The following is a 17,228-nucleotide window of genomic DNA, read 5'->3' on the forward strand; positions in this document are numbered from 1 at the left end:
CCATGTGTTGCACCATTTATTTGACAGAAGGCTCATTATTCTTCACTGGCACATGTGCAGAAACCTGGAACGTGATGCTGACTGGTGCAAGCATCATTTTCTATTCACCTATATCACAAAAAAAAGCACTGACTGTGAAGGAAGACAGTTTCTGATTATACACATGATCAAATCTTGACTGAAACTTGTACTTGAGAAAACGAACTAGAGAAACGAATGTAATCTTTACCCCTGCAGTTTACTCTGAGCCTGTTGTTATGATTTTGATAGAACTCTGTGTGTGCGTGTGTGTGTGTGTGTGTGTGTGTGTGTGTGGAGGTCCACCAGAGTTTTATGAAGTTATTTGGTGTTAAAATATGCCTTAATGGATTGCTGGGGATTCGTTTCTTACAGAGCAGGAAGCGGACCAGGGGTTTTTCTGGGCTATTAATTTGACCGCATGGTGTTATGCCAAAGCCTCCGGGCTGGAACACATTTTTGGGGATGAACGCAAAACATTTTTGCTGTGTGTGTTTGTGTGTGTGAGCAAATGTGTGTGAATGCTTGCTTTCCCTCGTTCCCTCCATTCAGCCATAGATATAAAACTGGGTTGATGCAGTGCACAGGACACAATGATGAGTTTCCCCTCACAAAGAAACACAGATTTTCTGTCCGTTTCTCTGCATTATATTAAATCTGCACATATAATAACACCAAAATGCCTGAGGGTTTTGCTTCTTTGTGTTGAGTAAGAGAAAAAAACAACAACACTATTGTTTTGGTGTGATGAATCCCCAAAGTGCTTTATTACACTTTTATTCCACACAGCCCATATTTTTTCCAACACATACAATTTTTTTATTTAGTAACGAATGATAGCTTGTAGATTTATTGTAGTCTATTCAATGTTGTTATGTTTAATCCACAAAACAAGGTAATTATTGTTATCACTTAAATTACTTAACATAACACATACTGTACTGTAGGTATAATAGCTATCCTTTCCTTGCATCTTTCTTTTTTCTCCTCTTTCTTTGATTCGATAAGCTTAAAACATATGGAAAATGTATGTTTATAGCTTTAACTGTTACTATTATAAAGCACTGAAACTTAAGACTCCTTCCAAAGATGTTAAATAAACGTCACCTTTGTTAATGTTTCTTCTGTATGTACTGTGCACAAGAGCATTAATTCAACACAGGTTTATTAGTATAATATGTTAATGTTAACAGTGGACACCGAAATATGTATATGTATATTTTACATAATTTATTTTTACCAGACTCTAAACTGAACCCTGACCCTGGAAAGTGTGAGAAATAATTTGCCATCTACAACCGCTACACTACACTTTATGGTCAAAAAGGCCAATTGTCTAACCAGGAAATTCATCCTAATTCATTTTAACATGATGTGTATTTTGTTGAAGTTACTAGCCTTTCTCTGATGGAGACTTGAGTCCATTTACAATTGGTTTACAATGAATAGAAATGTGAATCCTTGTGTATTTATTTTGTGCATTTCCTCTGCGTAATGGAATGATGTAAAAAAAAAATGAAGAAGGAGGAACGTGACCCCTACACAGTTTTATACCCATATAAACTATGACCCTTAGCTTTGACTTCTTCTTCGATCTCAACAGCTCTATCAGATGAGTGATATGCAGGGGTGGGTGGGGGATGTGAGTGTGTGTATGTGTGTGAGTGTGTGGGCATGTATGTGAGTATGTGTGTGTATATGTGTGTATGTGTGTATGAATGTGTGTGTTTATGTGTGTATGTGTGTGTCTGTGTGTATACAGTATGTGTGTGCATGTATGTGTGTGTGTGTGTGTGTGTGTGTGTGTGTGTATGTGTGTGTATGAATGTGTGTGTCTGTTTGTGTATGAGTGTGTGCCTAAGTGTGTATGTGTGTGTCTATGTATGTGTGTGTGTGTGTGTGTGTGTGTGTGTGTGTTGTGTGTGTGTATGTGTGTGTGTGTGTGTGTGGTTGTGTGTGTGTGTGTGTGTGGTGTGTGTATGTGTGTGTATGAATGTGTGTGTTTATGTGTGTATGTGTGTGTCTGTGTGTATACAGTATGTGTGCATGTATGTATGTGTGTGTGTGTGTGTGTGTGTATGTGTGTGTATGAATGTGTGTGTCTGTTTGTGTATGTGTGTGTGTGCCTAAGTGTGTATGTGTGTGTCTATGTATGTGTGTGTGTATGTGTTGTGTGTGTGTATGTGTGTGTGTGTATGTGTGTGTGTATGTGTGTGTGTGTGTGTGTGTGGTTGTGTGTGTGTGTGCTGTGTGTATACAGTATGTGTGCATGTATGTATGTGTGTGTGTGTGTGTGTATGTGTGTGTATGAATGTGTGTGTCTGTTTGTGTATGTGTGCCTAAGTGTGTATGTGTGTGTCTATGTATGTGTGTGTGTATGTGTTGTGTGTGTGTCTATGTGTGTGTGTATGTGTGTGTGTGTGTGTGTGTGTGTGTGTGTGTGCTGTGTGTGTGTGTGTGGTTTTGTGTGTGTGTGTGTGTGTGTGTGTGTGTGTGTGATGCCAGTGCCAGATCTTGACCCACATCTACAGCTGTATCTCCTCTCACCCTCCAGACCCTTAATTCACTTTAATGTCTGGTGTTGGGATTTGATCCCACACGGATGTTTTAAAGCTCAAGACTCATCCTTGCTTCTGTAGATAATTTCACTTAATTTCACCAGCACTATTGATGTAATCATTCATAATGTCAGGAGTTAAAACTCCTAGTCCTGTATAGTCCTGAACTTAACTATAAACCTGTTCTCTTCGAAATGTCCATTTATTACAATGCATTTTAATACAAACAATATTTAAGTTTTTATTCTCCTCATATTCAATAAACTGCATTTGTCACCAATCCACCTATAAGACCACCATCAAATTCTACATTTGTTAATCATTGTGATGGAATTTGTCTGCCAGTTAAAAGAAAACTTCTTCTTCTCTTTTAAGAATCATAAGTCAAATAAAGCAGCGCTGGAACGGAGCACAAAGAATTATTTATTATTCAAAAAACATCCATATAAAAATCACAATGAAAAAAAATTCTATAATGACAGTTTTAATAATTGAATCTTTTAATCATTTCTACAAGTCTTTTTAAACTCTCAGGCCTGGATATAAAAGGCCAAACTCAATAAAAGAACAAAATTTCCAAGAACAAATTCTGTGCGGTTTCACAATCACACTCACGGACTGTGTTTAAGCCAAAACCTCATGTCTTTCATCTTCCAATAAGCTTCTGTAAGTAGGTCCAGGATGGATGTTGGATGTTGAACATTTATATACATTTATTATGTTTTACATAATCCTGAAGACCTCCTGGACTATTTTTTAAAAACTATTAAAAGTATTCTTCTTAGAATAATAAATTCTAGAGACCTTTTGGTATATTTCCAATATATTTAGTATTGTTCAGCTATGACTGTTCCCTTTAGATTAGCTAAACACACACATGCAAAACTCCTGGAAATGACATGAAGAAATAATGAATATTAAGAAGCACAGGACAGGAATTCGAGAAAGAACATTCACTACAGCTCGAGAATATAAACTAGTTTTTTTTCCCCACGTCACTGTCAACTGTCAGAATTCGTTCTCTGCATTTAACCTATCCAAAGTGCACACACACAGCAGTGAACACACACACCATGAACACACACCCGGAGCAGTGGGCAGCCATTTATGCTGCGGCGCCTGGGGAGCAGTTGGGGGGTTCGGTGCCTTGCTCAAGGGCACCTCAGTCGTGGTATTGCCGGCCTGAGACTCGAACCCACAACCTTAGGGTTAGGAGTCAAACTCTCTAACCATTAGGCCACGACTTCCCCACAATTCCACAGAATTACGTTATAATTATATTACAGTATAATTATAGATGATACTGTATTATATTGTCAGCATTTTGATTCTCTCTAGATAATTAAGTGTATAATTGGCATATCAAACTGCGCCTATTTTATGAGATCACATAATACTGTAAATACTTCACAAAAATAGTTATACAGTATTTTCTGATTCTAAATGGAGAAATATATTTATTTTAGTACTGTGGTGATAAATTTCAGAGAACAAGAAACTGCAGTACTGTATATGCCCAGTATTAACCATCCCAAAGGAACATATTCTGAGCTTAAGGTTTAGGTATTAAAGTTTTTTATCTTGACAGGCAGAGTGCAACTGTGTTTGCTTTCTGTCATACTTAGTGTTTAATGCTTCGCTGAAGAACATTCGAGAACTGAGAACTACTGCTGTTGTTGGCTGAGGCTGTGAGCAGAAGTTAGTGAGCTGTATCTCACTTGTGCTTAAAAACGTCTCAGTTCGAAACACTTTAGGGTTCAGAGTGTCAAATCTGGAGAACTTCAAAGGCAAAGTAGCTCAGAGGAAGAGAGAGAGAGAGAGAGAGAGAGAGAGAGAGAGAGAGAGAGAGAGAGAGAGAGAGAACAAGATAAGTGTTGAGAGGTGAAAGTTGAAAGAGAGGTGAAGATCATTTTTATCAGAAGGTAAAGGATTGTGCCAGCTGTCTTTGACATTGTGTGTGAACATTTTGTGTTGGTTTAAGGATCTGTGTGTGTGTGTGTGTGTGTGTGTGTGTGTGTGTGTGTGTGTGTTTGTGTGTGTGTTAGCAGGGGTTATTATGGTATTGTATGTCCTCTCTTCACTGGCTGACTGCACCTGAGACCAGATACAGTTAATTATCCACCACACACACACACCACACACACACACACACACATACACACACAGACACACATACACACACACAGACACATGCATTAAGGAGTCCCTGAAGCAGCCAGACTGACTGAGGAACCATCCCCTGGAGGGTCACAAGTAAAGAGCTGTGAGATAAACGACAGAGAGAGAAAGATAAGGATATCTGGAGAACTGATAGTCAGCATTAAAGGCGGTTGATGAAGACAGTGCTTCATGTAGAAGGCATCACATCTACACTGATGAGTGAACAAGCAAAGGAACGGATAACTAACATCACCAGAGGAACTCAGACTAAGTCCAGTTCACACCAGCTTTCTGCTCGTCCATCACACATGCCTGTTGTTGCTCACTTCCTTTATTCACCTCAATTCATCGTCTCAGTAGCTGGGATCAGACAGGAGCAGGTGGCACCATGCCCACTCCGGTCAAGTCGTCTCTAGATGGTGTGACATGTGACTCAGGGGAGTTGGAGCAGGTGGAGCGAGCAGTTCCAACAGGTTTGGGGAAAGTGCCCAGAGATTTGGTGAGAAACTTCCCACATACTAAACGTGTAGGAAGCTACCTGGTGGGCAAAATGATCAACAAGGGCTCATTTGCTAAGGTGATGGAGGGTATGCACATCAGCACAGGAGAGAAGGTGACACACACACACACACACAGCTGTCAGTCACTAGAATAGCATCACATGCTTAAACGTGCCAGTCAATGCTATGTTGAAGGACTGTCATCCATTTTTTATGCTGACTCTCAGTTTACGCTGTGTGTGATAGTTTCCCATCAAACCTGATATATGGTCAAAAGATGAAAAATGCTTGCTTTGTTACACAATATAACAGCACAATTTAATAGAAAAGACATTGAGTCATATTTAACTTACTCACTTATATAAAAAGAATGATAAAAATGGACATCTTAGAGATTAATACAGGTTAAAGCTTGAGTTGTTATTGCATCTCATACTAAAGGGGGATATTTCTAATTAAAATGTTTTAATTCTAATCTGATTTTCTCTGTTTCTCTTTTAGATTATTATTATTATTATTATTATTATTATTATTTATAATTTAATTGGATCAGTTTAATATTGTTTAGTGCAATAAAAAGTAAAGCGTTTAAAAATATTATTAGTCATTATAAATGTAAATAAAGTTGTTTATAAAGTATAAAGATATACATATATATATATATATAATTGTTATATATATATATATATATATATATATATATATATATATATATATATATATATATAAAATTCTTTTTTTATTATTATAATTATTAAAAATTTTTAGACAACGTGGTATATTGAACACTGAAATAATTTACTCACATCCTGTCATACAGAGTATTTACACTTTTTACACCACTTCCTGTTTGGACCGCAGCATGTATTATTTGATCACATTGTCATGGCAAAACTGTTGAATACAGCACATTTTCATTATGAATATATTCAAATCAAGCTGAACAAACGTGGTAAATATCCGACGTGTGAGGGGATTTGAAACGGTTGTTTCATTAGCCGAACTTCCTGTTGCCATGGTGATGTTATTATGAAAATGAATTACTAATCCCACATCACACAAACTAACTAAAGTGGATTATTATGCTTCATATTATGTGAGATATTCACATTTAGTGGGTCACAAACATTTGAAAATGAAGCAAATGTTGTGCAAACAAGTATTTTCCGAAATTTCAAATAATGACTTCAGACAAAATGTTTTAGATGATGTATTGATTAATAAAAAATAACGTTGTTAATTCCCAATAATTGTTAATGTTAATGTTAATGTGCAAGTAAGAAAGAACTTTTTTTAGATTTAGGTTTAGATTCATCATGATTAAACAGTGTTTAGGGCAAAGGCTCAGAGAAACCAAGAAATTATAACTAACCAGGTTAACAAGTAGCAATTAGGGATAACAGTGATTAATTAGATGTAATGATGAGCTAATACTGAGAACAGGAAACACAGACCATATAAGGAAATTGACTCAGAAAATAGTACGGTCAATGCAGATGGCATTAAAATTTAGTTGACGAAATGATTTATTCTGGTTAGGAGATTAAATAAATCAATATATCTGACTTTTCAGATATACACTACGCTTTATGTGAATTTAATTTCCAGTCCAATTCGATTTTAATGGTCAAACGTGATTATAACGTTTGAACGTCTTTTTGATATTTTTAAGATAACTGAAGAAGCATTTTTTTAATAATCTGAGTTTAGTCATGATCATGATCCAGTATGCAAATGTAGGTTTAGTGAAAGAAGAAGAAGCTGGATGAAAGTATTTAATGGCTGTGTTTCAATTTTTGCATGTTTATAAAATGGTTGTGTTTTTCTTTGCCTGTTATCTGACTGTCAAATGTCTCTTTGTTGTTTAATGATATGATATATTTAATGATATAAATCTGATGGAATATTAAACCACTTTTTTATATAATATACTGAAATATTTGTTTTTTCAACAACTAATTTTGGTGGAACGTAAATCCAACTTCTCTAATATTATTTTCAGATGTCTGTATGGACATAAATGGTATTAACATGGCTGACATTTGTCATGAACGTTCAGGGTTTTAATGGTTTTTCTTATCCGTAAGCTGTATTTGTTTGAGTTATGAGTTTCAAAATAGCTAGCTTTAGCTACCTTCTGTCTCGACTGCTGACTATACATTTAAAGGAAAAATAAAAACATAACAAAGTAATTAAACTAATCCGTGCTGCATCATAAGGAATGGGTTTAGAGTTCGTTTATTTCTTTTGATTGTATTTTATTTGTTTATTTATCAGGCAATTAATAAACACAGAAGAAATAGTAAACGAGACAGATTTATCCCAATTGGCTAATTTTCATCCCCTGTCTTTGGCCAGAACTTATAGTAGCAACCTAGAATTCAAATTAAATTCAAAATAACTTACAAATGTCTAGGATAAATTACAATCATTAAAAAAATATTAAATTGGAATCCATTCTAGATTGATATTCCATGAAGAATAAATGAATTGCATTCCGATAATCTAATAAAATGTCAAATATCATTTTTAATTGTAATGCTGGACATCACTATTTGTGTGTGTGTGTGTGTGTGTGTGTCTGTGTGTGTGTGAGAGACCCAAATGAGAATGCTATGTCTCTTCACCTTGGTGATCGACTCTTTCAAGGGTCACCGAATCCAGTCACTTTGTGGATACACGTGCATAAGTGTACGTGTGAGTACGTGTATATCTGTGTGTCCAGCCCTAGTTCGGGTCACTGAGTCTGTCCTGACCACTTTGTTTAGCTTCTGGAGTTGCTATAGCGATGGCCAAGAGTCTGATTAAATAGCATGCATCAAGTCAGTCCTGCCATGTGGGCCCCTTTCCCCATCGCTGCTCAGTCCCCTTCGTTAATAGTAGCATACAAACTGTGACACAGATGGACAACAGGGTTGAAGATTTGGATTGAATCTGTTGAGCCTCAGCCCTTACACCTTGCACAAGGTCTCTTTACTCAATTATAAGGCTGTGTTTGTACTTTCCACCTCAATGTCTATGTGAACTCTACTTTCACGCTTAGATTTACATTTATATGCATTTATTTGGCAGGCGCTTTTCTCCAAAGCAGCAAGTAATGCAGAATCCAATCCAGCTGTAGATAAACATAGTGTATATTACATTTAAACTCAAGCTCAAAATATTTTTTGGTAGACTTACCATATAGAAAAGATCAATCAATAATTGTGTTTGGAAAAAAGGTAAAAGGTAGAAATTTATTAATAAGAGACATCATTCACCTACACAGCAAAAGTGTAGATGAACACACCTAAACTGTCACACACACACACACATTCTGTCATATTTGCGTTGGCGAATCAGAAGAGATTCTATTTACAATTTATTCATTTGATTAACTCGTCTTATTGTTCTATGTCACTTGTTTCCTCAGGTGGCCATTAAAGTAATCGATAAGAAGAAGGCACGGCAGGATGCGTACGTGTTGAAAAATATGAAACGCGAGCCGAAGATCCACCAGATGATCCGTCACCCTAACATTGTCCTTCTGCTGGAGACCCTAGAGACCGAGAACTGCTACTATATGGCTATGGAGCTGTGCGCCGGAGGAGACCTGATGGACAGAATCTGTGAACGCAAACGTCTGGAGGAGAGAGAGGTCCGCCGATACACAAGACAGATCCTGTCCGCTGTCGATCATCTGCATACACATGGAATAGTGCACAGGTAATGGAAGGGAGGATTAGTAGAGTACTGAGGTTGCTTTGTTTAATCGTTCATTTTGAGTTTGTTCGCTCTGGAAAAAAAACAAAAAATTACTTAACTCAAAGCTTTATCTAACCTGATAATGTAATTCATAAACTTCACACAGGTTAAACAAAGCAAAGGCACTTAATTGAACAAAATGTGTACCTTCAATAAAGGTTTCTTAGGAATATGAGCAAGGAAAAATCTAAACTTGCACGTTGTTTTTGTTTATCCACTGCTTACAGTATGAGGTTCCCACAGCGGATCATTTGATCTGCACATTTGATTTTGGTGCAGGTTTTACACCAGATGCCTTTGCTGATCAACCCTTCCATTTTATCCAGGCTTGGGAGAGTTAACCCCTCAGTGGCCGGATTGGTTCCCTGCATCCCTACACACATGTATATGTAAATAAGTGTGTGGAAACCTGGGAAGACCATTCACATTTATCCCATACTCTATACAATATAAAACTGCAGGCTCAAGTGAAGGTTTTAAATTTAGCATCTAAACTCTGGTCAATCCCAGAAGTGAAATTATGAAAATGATGTTTAAAGAGTTGTGGAGCAGAAGTGCCACTGAGATTTTAACAGCTGGCATCTGATTAGAACCTGGAACGGATCGGGTTTATGTCCATGTGGCTCAAGCATGTCGCTATTCAACAACATGACCACCGTGTGAGGAAATCTCATTTAACTAGCAGGGGTCTAGACATCTTTAACCATACTGACTGTTTTTAAAAACAGCCCTATGTTTGTTAAAATAACTCCTTAAAAAAAAATCCAGTTTTGGCAAAATGCAATCTTGGCTGTTTGTGCGAATTTAGCTACAGAGAAATGTAATAGGTTCAGCACACTGCCACACATATGATAAACAGGTCATGAGTCACAATGACTTTTACCAAGAGAAGCTTTGTGTGTGTGTGTGTGTGTGTGTGTGTGTGTGTGTGTGTGTGTGTGTGTGTGTGTGTTGCCAATCTATGGGGCTCAATGACCTCATTTCTGCTTTGGTTAACACATCATTCACAGACTTCCGCACTAATGGAGTCCCATGCTGAACAGTTGTAATTTAAAAATCATGCTCTCTCTCTCTCTCTCTCTCTCTCTCTCTCTCTCACACACACACACACACACACACACACACAAACACACACACAGATCCATCAGAAGTGACTAAAGGTTCCACACTATTCATAACCCATTTATTACCCACAGACTTGATTGCATCTAGTTGAGTTAAATCACTTACTCTGAAATCTAAGTCAAGCTTTATGTCACTCAGCTCAGAGGGTACAATCTGAGACAAAGTCTTCTCGTCCTCAAACCTAAACCACGTCCCTAAGCTGCAAATAAGGTTGTGTCAAATTACAGGAATTTCTGGTCTATTTGCACACAAAGAAATTACACAAAATTCCTGTACAAATACAAGTGTAGTCACGTGTACGTCTAAAAATATATAAGAATTAAATCTGTACAATTGATTTCTGAGGAAGAGGATTATTAATTTATGTATTTATTAATTAATTTATTTATTAGAAATGAGTGATAAAACAATTTTGGTGTAATTTACCCCTAGTAAATCTTGAAATGAACAAATTTGTTATTATTTAATGCATTCAAAATTTAATCTAAGAAATCATTTTGCTTTTAAATGAGTAACAGAGTTAAACTTTTTTTTTTTAGAATAAGCAAATGCCTAAAATATGCTTAACTAGCATCCATGCATGAGGACATTAAAAAGTTTCTAATAATTTATTTAAAATAATCATTATTTTTTGTTTATATATATATTTGTTTATTTTCTTGTGCTTTCATCATCAGTCAATTTTACTGCAAATAAAAGAAATAAATTAGAAAAAATATTCTTTCCATGATCTTCAGGAGATATGCATGGTGCAACTTCCTGTTAAAAATGTAACTTGTAGAATATTCCAAATTATTTGTATCAGGGATAAATGTGTTCAGGAAAAAGAGTTGAGTGAGTTTGATGACATGTTTTATTCCTCTTAATGAAAGTTTTGTGGAAAAGCGTGTTTCAGGCATGAGATTCTAAACCGTTTCACACACAATTGCAAAAATATTACGATTTCTATAGTGTTTAAATGATTATATATGGGTTGTGGTGAAGAACCCTTAACCTCTCCGTAAATTGTCTCTCCTTAACGTTTTATACAACCCCCTGTGTAATCTTGCAGTTTGAACATTGTTTGAGGTTGAACAGAGAGACTTGTTGACTTGTTGACTTGTTGACTTGTTTAACTTCTTGTTTTTCCCCCTCACTGTTTACACAGAGATCTGAAAATTGAGAACTTTCTCCTTGATGAACATAACAACATTAAGATAGTTGGTGAGTGTTTGGTTTTTTTTGTGTGTTAACAGGTTTTTATGCATTTGATTTACTGATTATGGATTATAAACAGTTCTTTAACAGCTTCCCTAGTTTTGGAGTTGACAATTATAGGTTAAGGGTTAGCACAAACTCACACATGTACAATTCGGATCATCAATCACGGCAGCGACTAATATTAACATTCGCCCTAAAATATATACACAAGTAAACATAGAAAGCATACATGAGCTTTGATGTAGCATGTAATAGTAAAAAAAAATCTCTCTCTCTCTCTCTCTCTCTCTCTCTCTCTCTCTCTCTCTCAGACTTCGGTCTCAGTAACACTCTGAAGCTAGACTCTCTCTCCCTGGATCTGTTAAGCACTCAGTGTGGAAGTCCTGCATATGCTGCCCCAGAGCTTCTTGCACACAGGAAGTATGGCCCTAAAGTGGACGTATGGTCTGTGTGAGTATTCTATATGTGTGTGACTGGAAAAAAGTACAGTAGATAATGTGGTACGAGTAAAAAACTTATTAAAAGTTCAGAAACGTATCATTTGTTACTATTTCTCAGAGGCGTATATAAAGTTTTAGATGTATACATTTATTTAGTTATTTATACTTGAAAAAATCAATCTAAATACCGTGTGGAATATTACAATAATAACACACGAGTTTTGAATGCAGTTTTGAATGCTGGCATCTCTTAATGTCATCTCTAACCTCTGATATTGACTCTACTGCCTTATGCATAAAGAATTATCCCTGCTGTTGTCTTCAAAAAAAAAAAACAATATCCGTGTTTGTGTATGTGTGTGTGCAGGGGTGTGAGTATGTTTGCCATGATGACCGGTACTCTTCCCTTCACTGTAGAGCCATTCAACATAAAACATCTTCATCAGAAAATGATTAATGGAGAAATCAACACGATCCCATCTGACATTAGTAAAGGTAACACACACCTTTTCCCTCACATGTTTTTCATTATGAGCATTTTATAATGTTACCATTATAAATGAAAATAAGTGATACGGCAGCCATATTGAGGGAATTCTAATCAAGAGGCATAGCGGCCATATTGATGACATATTGATGACATAGATAGACAGATAGATAGATAGATAGATAGATAGATAGATAGATAGATAGATAGATAGATAGATAGATAGATAGATAGATAGATAGAGGTGGCAGTGGTGGCTCAAGTGGTTAAGGGCTTTCATGGCTGAATCCTGTGCTCTGAGCTCAACCCCCAAAGTTGGGATATGTGAAGAAAGAATTTCACTGTGCTGTAATGTAGACATATAGATAGATAGATATCCATATACAACATATGTGTGACTAACAGAATGTACAGCTGGTTGTGCGATTGTGTGTTTGTCTATCTAATTAGGGCTTATTAGTGTTATAGCGAAAGAAAAGAATGATTTCAGTTCTTAGGGATTTCTTGTATGATCTATGTGTATGTGTCAGTCTTATTGGCTTTTGGCTGCTTATAAGTTATATGAAATTTCCACAGTTTTATAAACAGATCTACTTTCAGTATTAGTGTGCCTCGGTCTGGTCACTACAGCATGCTTTCTGGCAATTGTGTGATTTAGGCAAACACATCTGCACAATGCTAAACTGGTGGCTGTAACCTCTGCTTACCGGCTAGCAATATTAGCCTTGGAGCACCAGAACAAACTAAAGAAGCAAACTTTGCACACCACTGATCGAGTACAAACGATGTAAGGAGATCAAGCTGACAAATATATCACCTTTAGTTACACAGAGACAGGAAAGACAATGTGGGAAAGAGACAATGAGAGACTTTAAAGGAATGGCTGACCTAGATAATAGGTGTGGATAGTCACGCGTTACAAACAGTTCTTCTCCTCACACTGATTATCTGATAATCTGATCCAGCACATTAAATATGGACAAGGCAACAGAGGAGATTTAACAATCCCAGTCACTCAGACACACCCTTAAGCACCGTGCTGTTCATGTGGCCACCCATGAGGAACACTCGGTCTAACACGCTAGCAAAATACACAATATGTAATTGATATCGCTGCAGATCAACAGGAACTAATGAACATTTAACATACCTTTGTGTTCCCTTTTATACTCCTGTGCACTCCAGTAAAGCCTAAATGAACGTGATAGATTAAAAATGAATAACATTTTCCTTAAGCCAATAATTGCAGAATATTTGCTGCAGTCAGACACAAGAAAATAGTGTATGTGTGCCTTTAAAAATCCCCAGAGGCTAAATGGGGCCCCTAAATGAATGTTTAAACCTAGAGGTTAAACGAGGCCCCTAAGTGAATGTTTAAACGTGAGCAAACGTGAGCATGACTGACGACACTAAGAACACCTCCACCTGAGCAAGCAGGCCACGCACAAAGACAACTTTTTTGGGTAGCATTACCGAAACACACACGCAGGCCATGCAGCGCTAAGCTGACCTGCCAATCTTCAGTAACCTCTGGGCTGTGAAGGTGGTAAGAAAGAGGAGAGTGCCATTTAAACTTGATCTCCAATGATGTACAGTAAGAGAGCTAAAACCAGGAGTCCTCAGAGAGGAGAATGTGCATTTGAGACAAATATAGCAACTATACAGCTATAGCTACTAGTGTAAGACTGCTAATTATGGTTGCTGACATTGTTCTATTAAAATGGGTTAAGGTTTGGAGTAAAATATATCTTCATAAATCATATCACATCAACTTTCTTTTTGTCCATTTAGGGGCGGTGCAGTTTGTTTTGTCTCTGCTGGAGCCGGACCCGGCGAAGAGACCGAGTGTGAAAGCAGCACTTGAGGAGAACTGGCTTAATGAGGGCTACAGCACGAGACCCTTACACACTTTGGTCTATAAGAACAGGTAGCACCTTAAATTTAAAGCATTTTAGACATTTAATTATTTTTTACTCACCAACTAACCAACAAAAATTATCTTATTAAATTGTCTTAATAAATTCTTCAAAATGTAATAAATACATCAAAACTAGTTTGAATATAATTTTTTCCTTAGACTGCATCCAGAAGAACTCAACTCAGTTGTGTTAAACTACATGACTGAGGATCTTGGCTATGGCATCTCAGACATCATACACACAGTCATCAACAACAAACCCACCACCATCTTAGCTACCTACCAACTCCTGCTAAAAAAAATGAACAGGCACCAAAAAGCATCCAAGAACATGAAGGTAAAACAGTGAAGCACAAAATCACACTATAACAGACCTTCTACTCATGGCTCTATTTTTGATTTGTGGAATTAATATAATGACACTAAGAAGATGACTCTGCTGTTTTCCTTGTAGAAAACAGGCAAATTCAACTCCTTCTGAAAAGTGCTCAAGTCTGTAGATATGACTAAGGTCTGAATACTGATGTACACATATTAGATGTTGGTTCCTCACTATGCACATGTAACTATCCTCTGAAAACTGTCCATAACCGTTACAAAATGAGTCCCCAATCTTACCCACAAGGGACTAGTCTAGCTGCTGGCTTTCATTCCAGCAAAACAGCTCCTTGTTTTATTAGTCGGGGTTGTGGTAGCTTAGTGGTTAAGATGTTGGACTACTGATCAGAAGGTTGTGAATTTAAAGCCAAATTTTACCAAGCTTCCTCTGCTAGGCCCCTGACCAAGGCCTTTATCTCTCTTTTGCTCAGTTGTATAAAAACATGTAACCTGTTCTGGATAAGGCATGTCTAATTTTTTTTTTTGCTAGCAAGAACACCCACATTGGTACATTTGCAAATTAGATTGCTGACCCCTACTTTAAGGGGAGAAATTGTAGACACAAATCTTGGACAAAACCAGGTCTAAAAGTACTTTTACTTTGCTGGCCCCATTCAAATGTCACCCCCCACTGTGCCAAGTTGTGCTGCATTGTTGAGGTCTAGCTTTGCTTACTCCCAATTAAACGAGAAGTACTTTGGTGTATTACCACCTAATTAATCCTTTCAAAATTTTGTCCATAAACGCATATACATCTTTATTGTGACACAATACAATTTTCTCAGAAGCTGGAATCTAGTGAGTGGAACCTTCGAAACAAGTTTGTGTGGAATGAGAGGAGCAACACATCAGAGAGGAGTCAGCAACAGGTAACCTATCCAAAAATGGTTAATACCATTTATGTGGTACCTTTTTGGTTACTGTTTCTTGCTTAATGTTGCTAGAAAACTTTAATTTTAAGATATTAACTATATAGCCAAATTGTGGCTGCCAGTTTATGACACCCATATGTAGGCCTTCTTTAAACTGTTGCCACAAAATTGGATGTACTGTAGCATTACAATTTCCCTTCACTGGAACTAATGGACTTAAACATACATGAACATGACATGTCCATGTGCACAAATCTAGATCCATGAAGACATGGTTTACCGAGGCTGATGTGGAAGACATGAGTGTCCTTCACAGAGCCCTGACCTCAACTCACCTGAGAACATTTCAGAAGAATTGGAACCAGACCTCCTCACCCAACATCAGTTTCTGATCTTGCTAATGTTCTTGTGGCTTAAGGAGCAAATCCCCACAGCCACATTCCAAAATCTAGTGGAAAGCCTACCCAGAATAGTGAAGGTTATTACAACAGCCAATGAGTATTTAATCTGGAATGAGATGTTCATCAAGCTTATACAGATGTAATGGTCAGGTGTACACCAGAAACCTTTCACCATACTGTATAGTGTAGGTAAGGGCCCTTGAAAATGTCAGCAATGCTAAATGCAATGCAGTTCGTCTTAACAAACTCCTTTTGACATTTACTCATTTGTTGTCAGAAGACTGAAAATGAGACAAGCAATGAGAGGAGCCAGAGGCAGTCAAGTAAGACACAGAGGATCCCATCACAAGATAGAGATTTCCTGAGGAAGGCAGAGGAAATGACTAGACAGAAGCAGTCAAGCTCAGAGCAAAGAACATCTACTGCTACTAATCAGCCCATAGACATCTTTACCAACCATGACGTTGCAAGCAACACAGAGACAAGAGAAAGCCTATTTCCTGAAGGTTGTATTGCTAATATCCAATTATGTGTATTCTCTGAATACTGTGTAAAAAAATAACAAATATTATTTTAAAAATAGTTTCAATGATATACATATGTACAGTATTGAACTGTATGTTTACTGTTATTATTTTCTATTGTGTTTCTGGTTGTGGTCAGTTGCAGTGCTTGGTGAGAAGGAACTTGTTCATGCATCACCCCCCAAATGCCCCTGTAGGGAAGGAAGCAGCTCTAAGCTTTGTAACTGCACTTCTTGTGATGCTCCAATCATTTTAGAAAGTAAGAAAACCTCCAGCAAAACACCAAACAAAGATCACGATCTGAGACCAACACACTCCGAGAACTGCTCAAGAGAGGATCCTGCATACCGGCATGATGACAAATTGGAAAAGATACAGATGTTCTACACTGAGAAAGTGTCATCACCCAGAATGCATCTAGACAGTAAAGCAGGTCAACGTTTTAAAGACCTCCTACTGGCCATTGAGGAAAAGACCCACACTACCCATCAACTGAGCACAATGGAATCCGCTTTACAAACTTCCCCATTACCGCGGTTACGTCACAGAACCCTCAAAGACATTTCACCAAGAAAAGTGGTGTGGGCGGGGCTTAAACATCACACTGGCCCATCTACAGGCTCCTCACCTTTTCTGGTAAATGGTTCAAAACCACCAGTGTTTTTGTCCCAGAGGCAGCAGGCTCTGGTTATAAAGAGTCTGAGGCACACAAAAGAAAAGAGGAACACTGGACCAGGGGGAGGAAGGACGATGGGCATTCCAGAAAACACGGTAAAAACTCAGCACTTTGGGCCGTTAAGGACTAGTCAGCGCAGGGACACAGACCTAAACCTGCCCATGCTCCCTTCCAACTTCCATAGCAAGGAAAAGAAAACCGAATTTCTCAGATTGGATTTTGGTTGA

General features: G+C 37.4%; 1 protein-coding gene across 1 annotated transcript; it reads left to right on the forward strand.

Moving 5' to 3' along the window:
* The first annotated feature begins 5,124 nt into the window (after positions 1 to 5,124).
* On the forward strand, positions 5,125 to 17,228 carry LOC132862481 (hormonally up-regulated neu tumor-associated kinase homolog A). Its single transcript, XM_060894522.1, has 10 exons — positions 5,125 to 5,349; positions 8,649 to 8,941; positions 11,253 to 11,308; positions 11,617 to 11,755; positions 12,113 to 12,240; positions 14,024 to 14,159; positions 14,310 to 14,487; positions 15,314 to 15,397; positions 16,079 to 16,307; positions 16,465 to 17,228. Exons 1-10 carry the CDS (start codon positions 5,125 to 5,127, stop codon positions 17,226 to 17,228), a joined length of 2,232 nt encoding a protein of 743 aa, XP_060750505.1.

This window comes from Tachysurus vachellii, chromosome 19 (genome assembly GCF_030014155.1).
Source record: "Tachysurus vachellii isolate PV-2020 chromosome 19, HZAU_Pvac_v1, whole genome shotgun sequence".
NCBI lineage: Eukaryota > Metazoa > Chordata > Actinopteri > Siluriformes > Bagridae > Tachysurus > Tachysurus vachellii.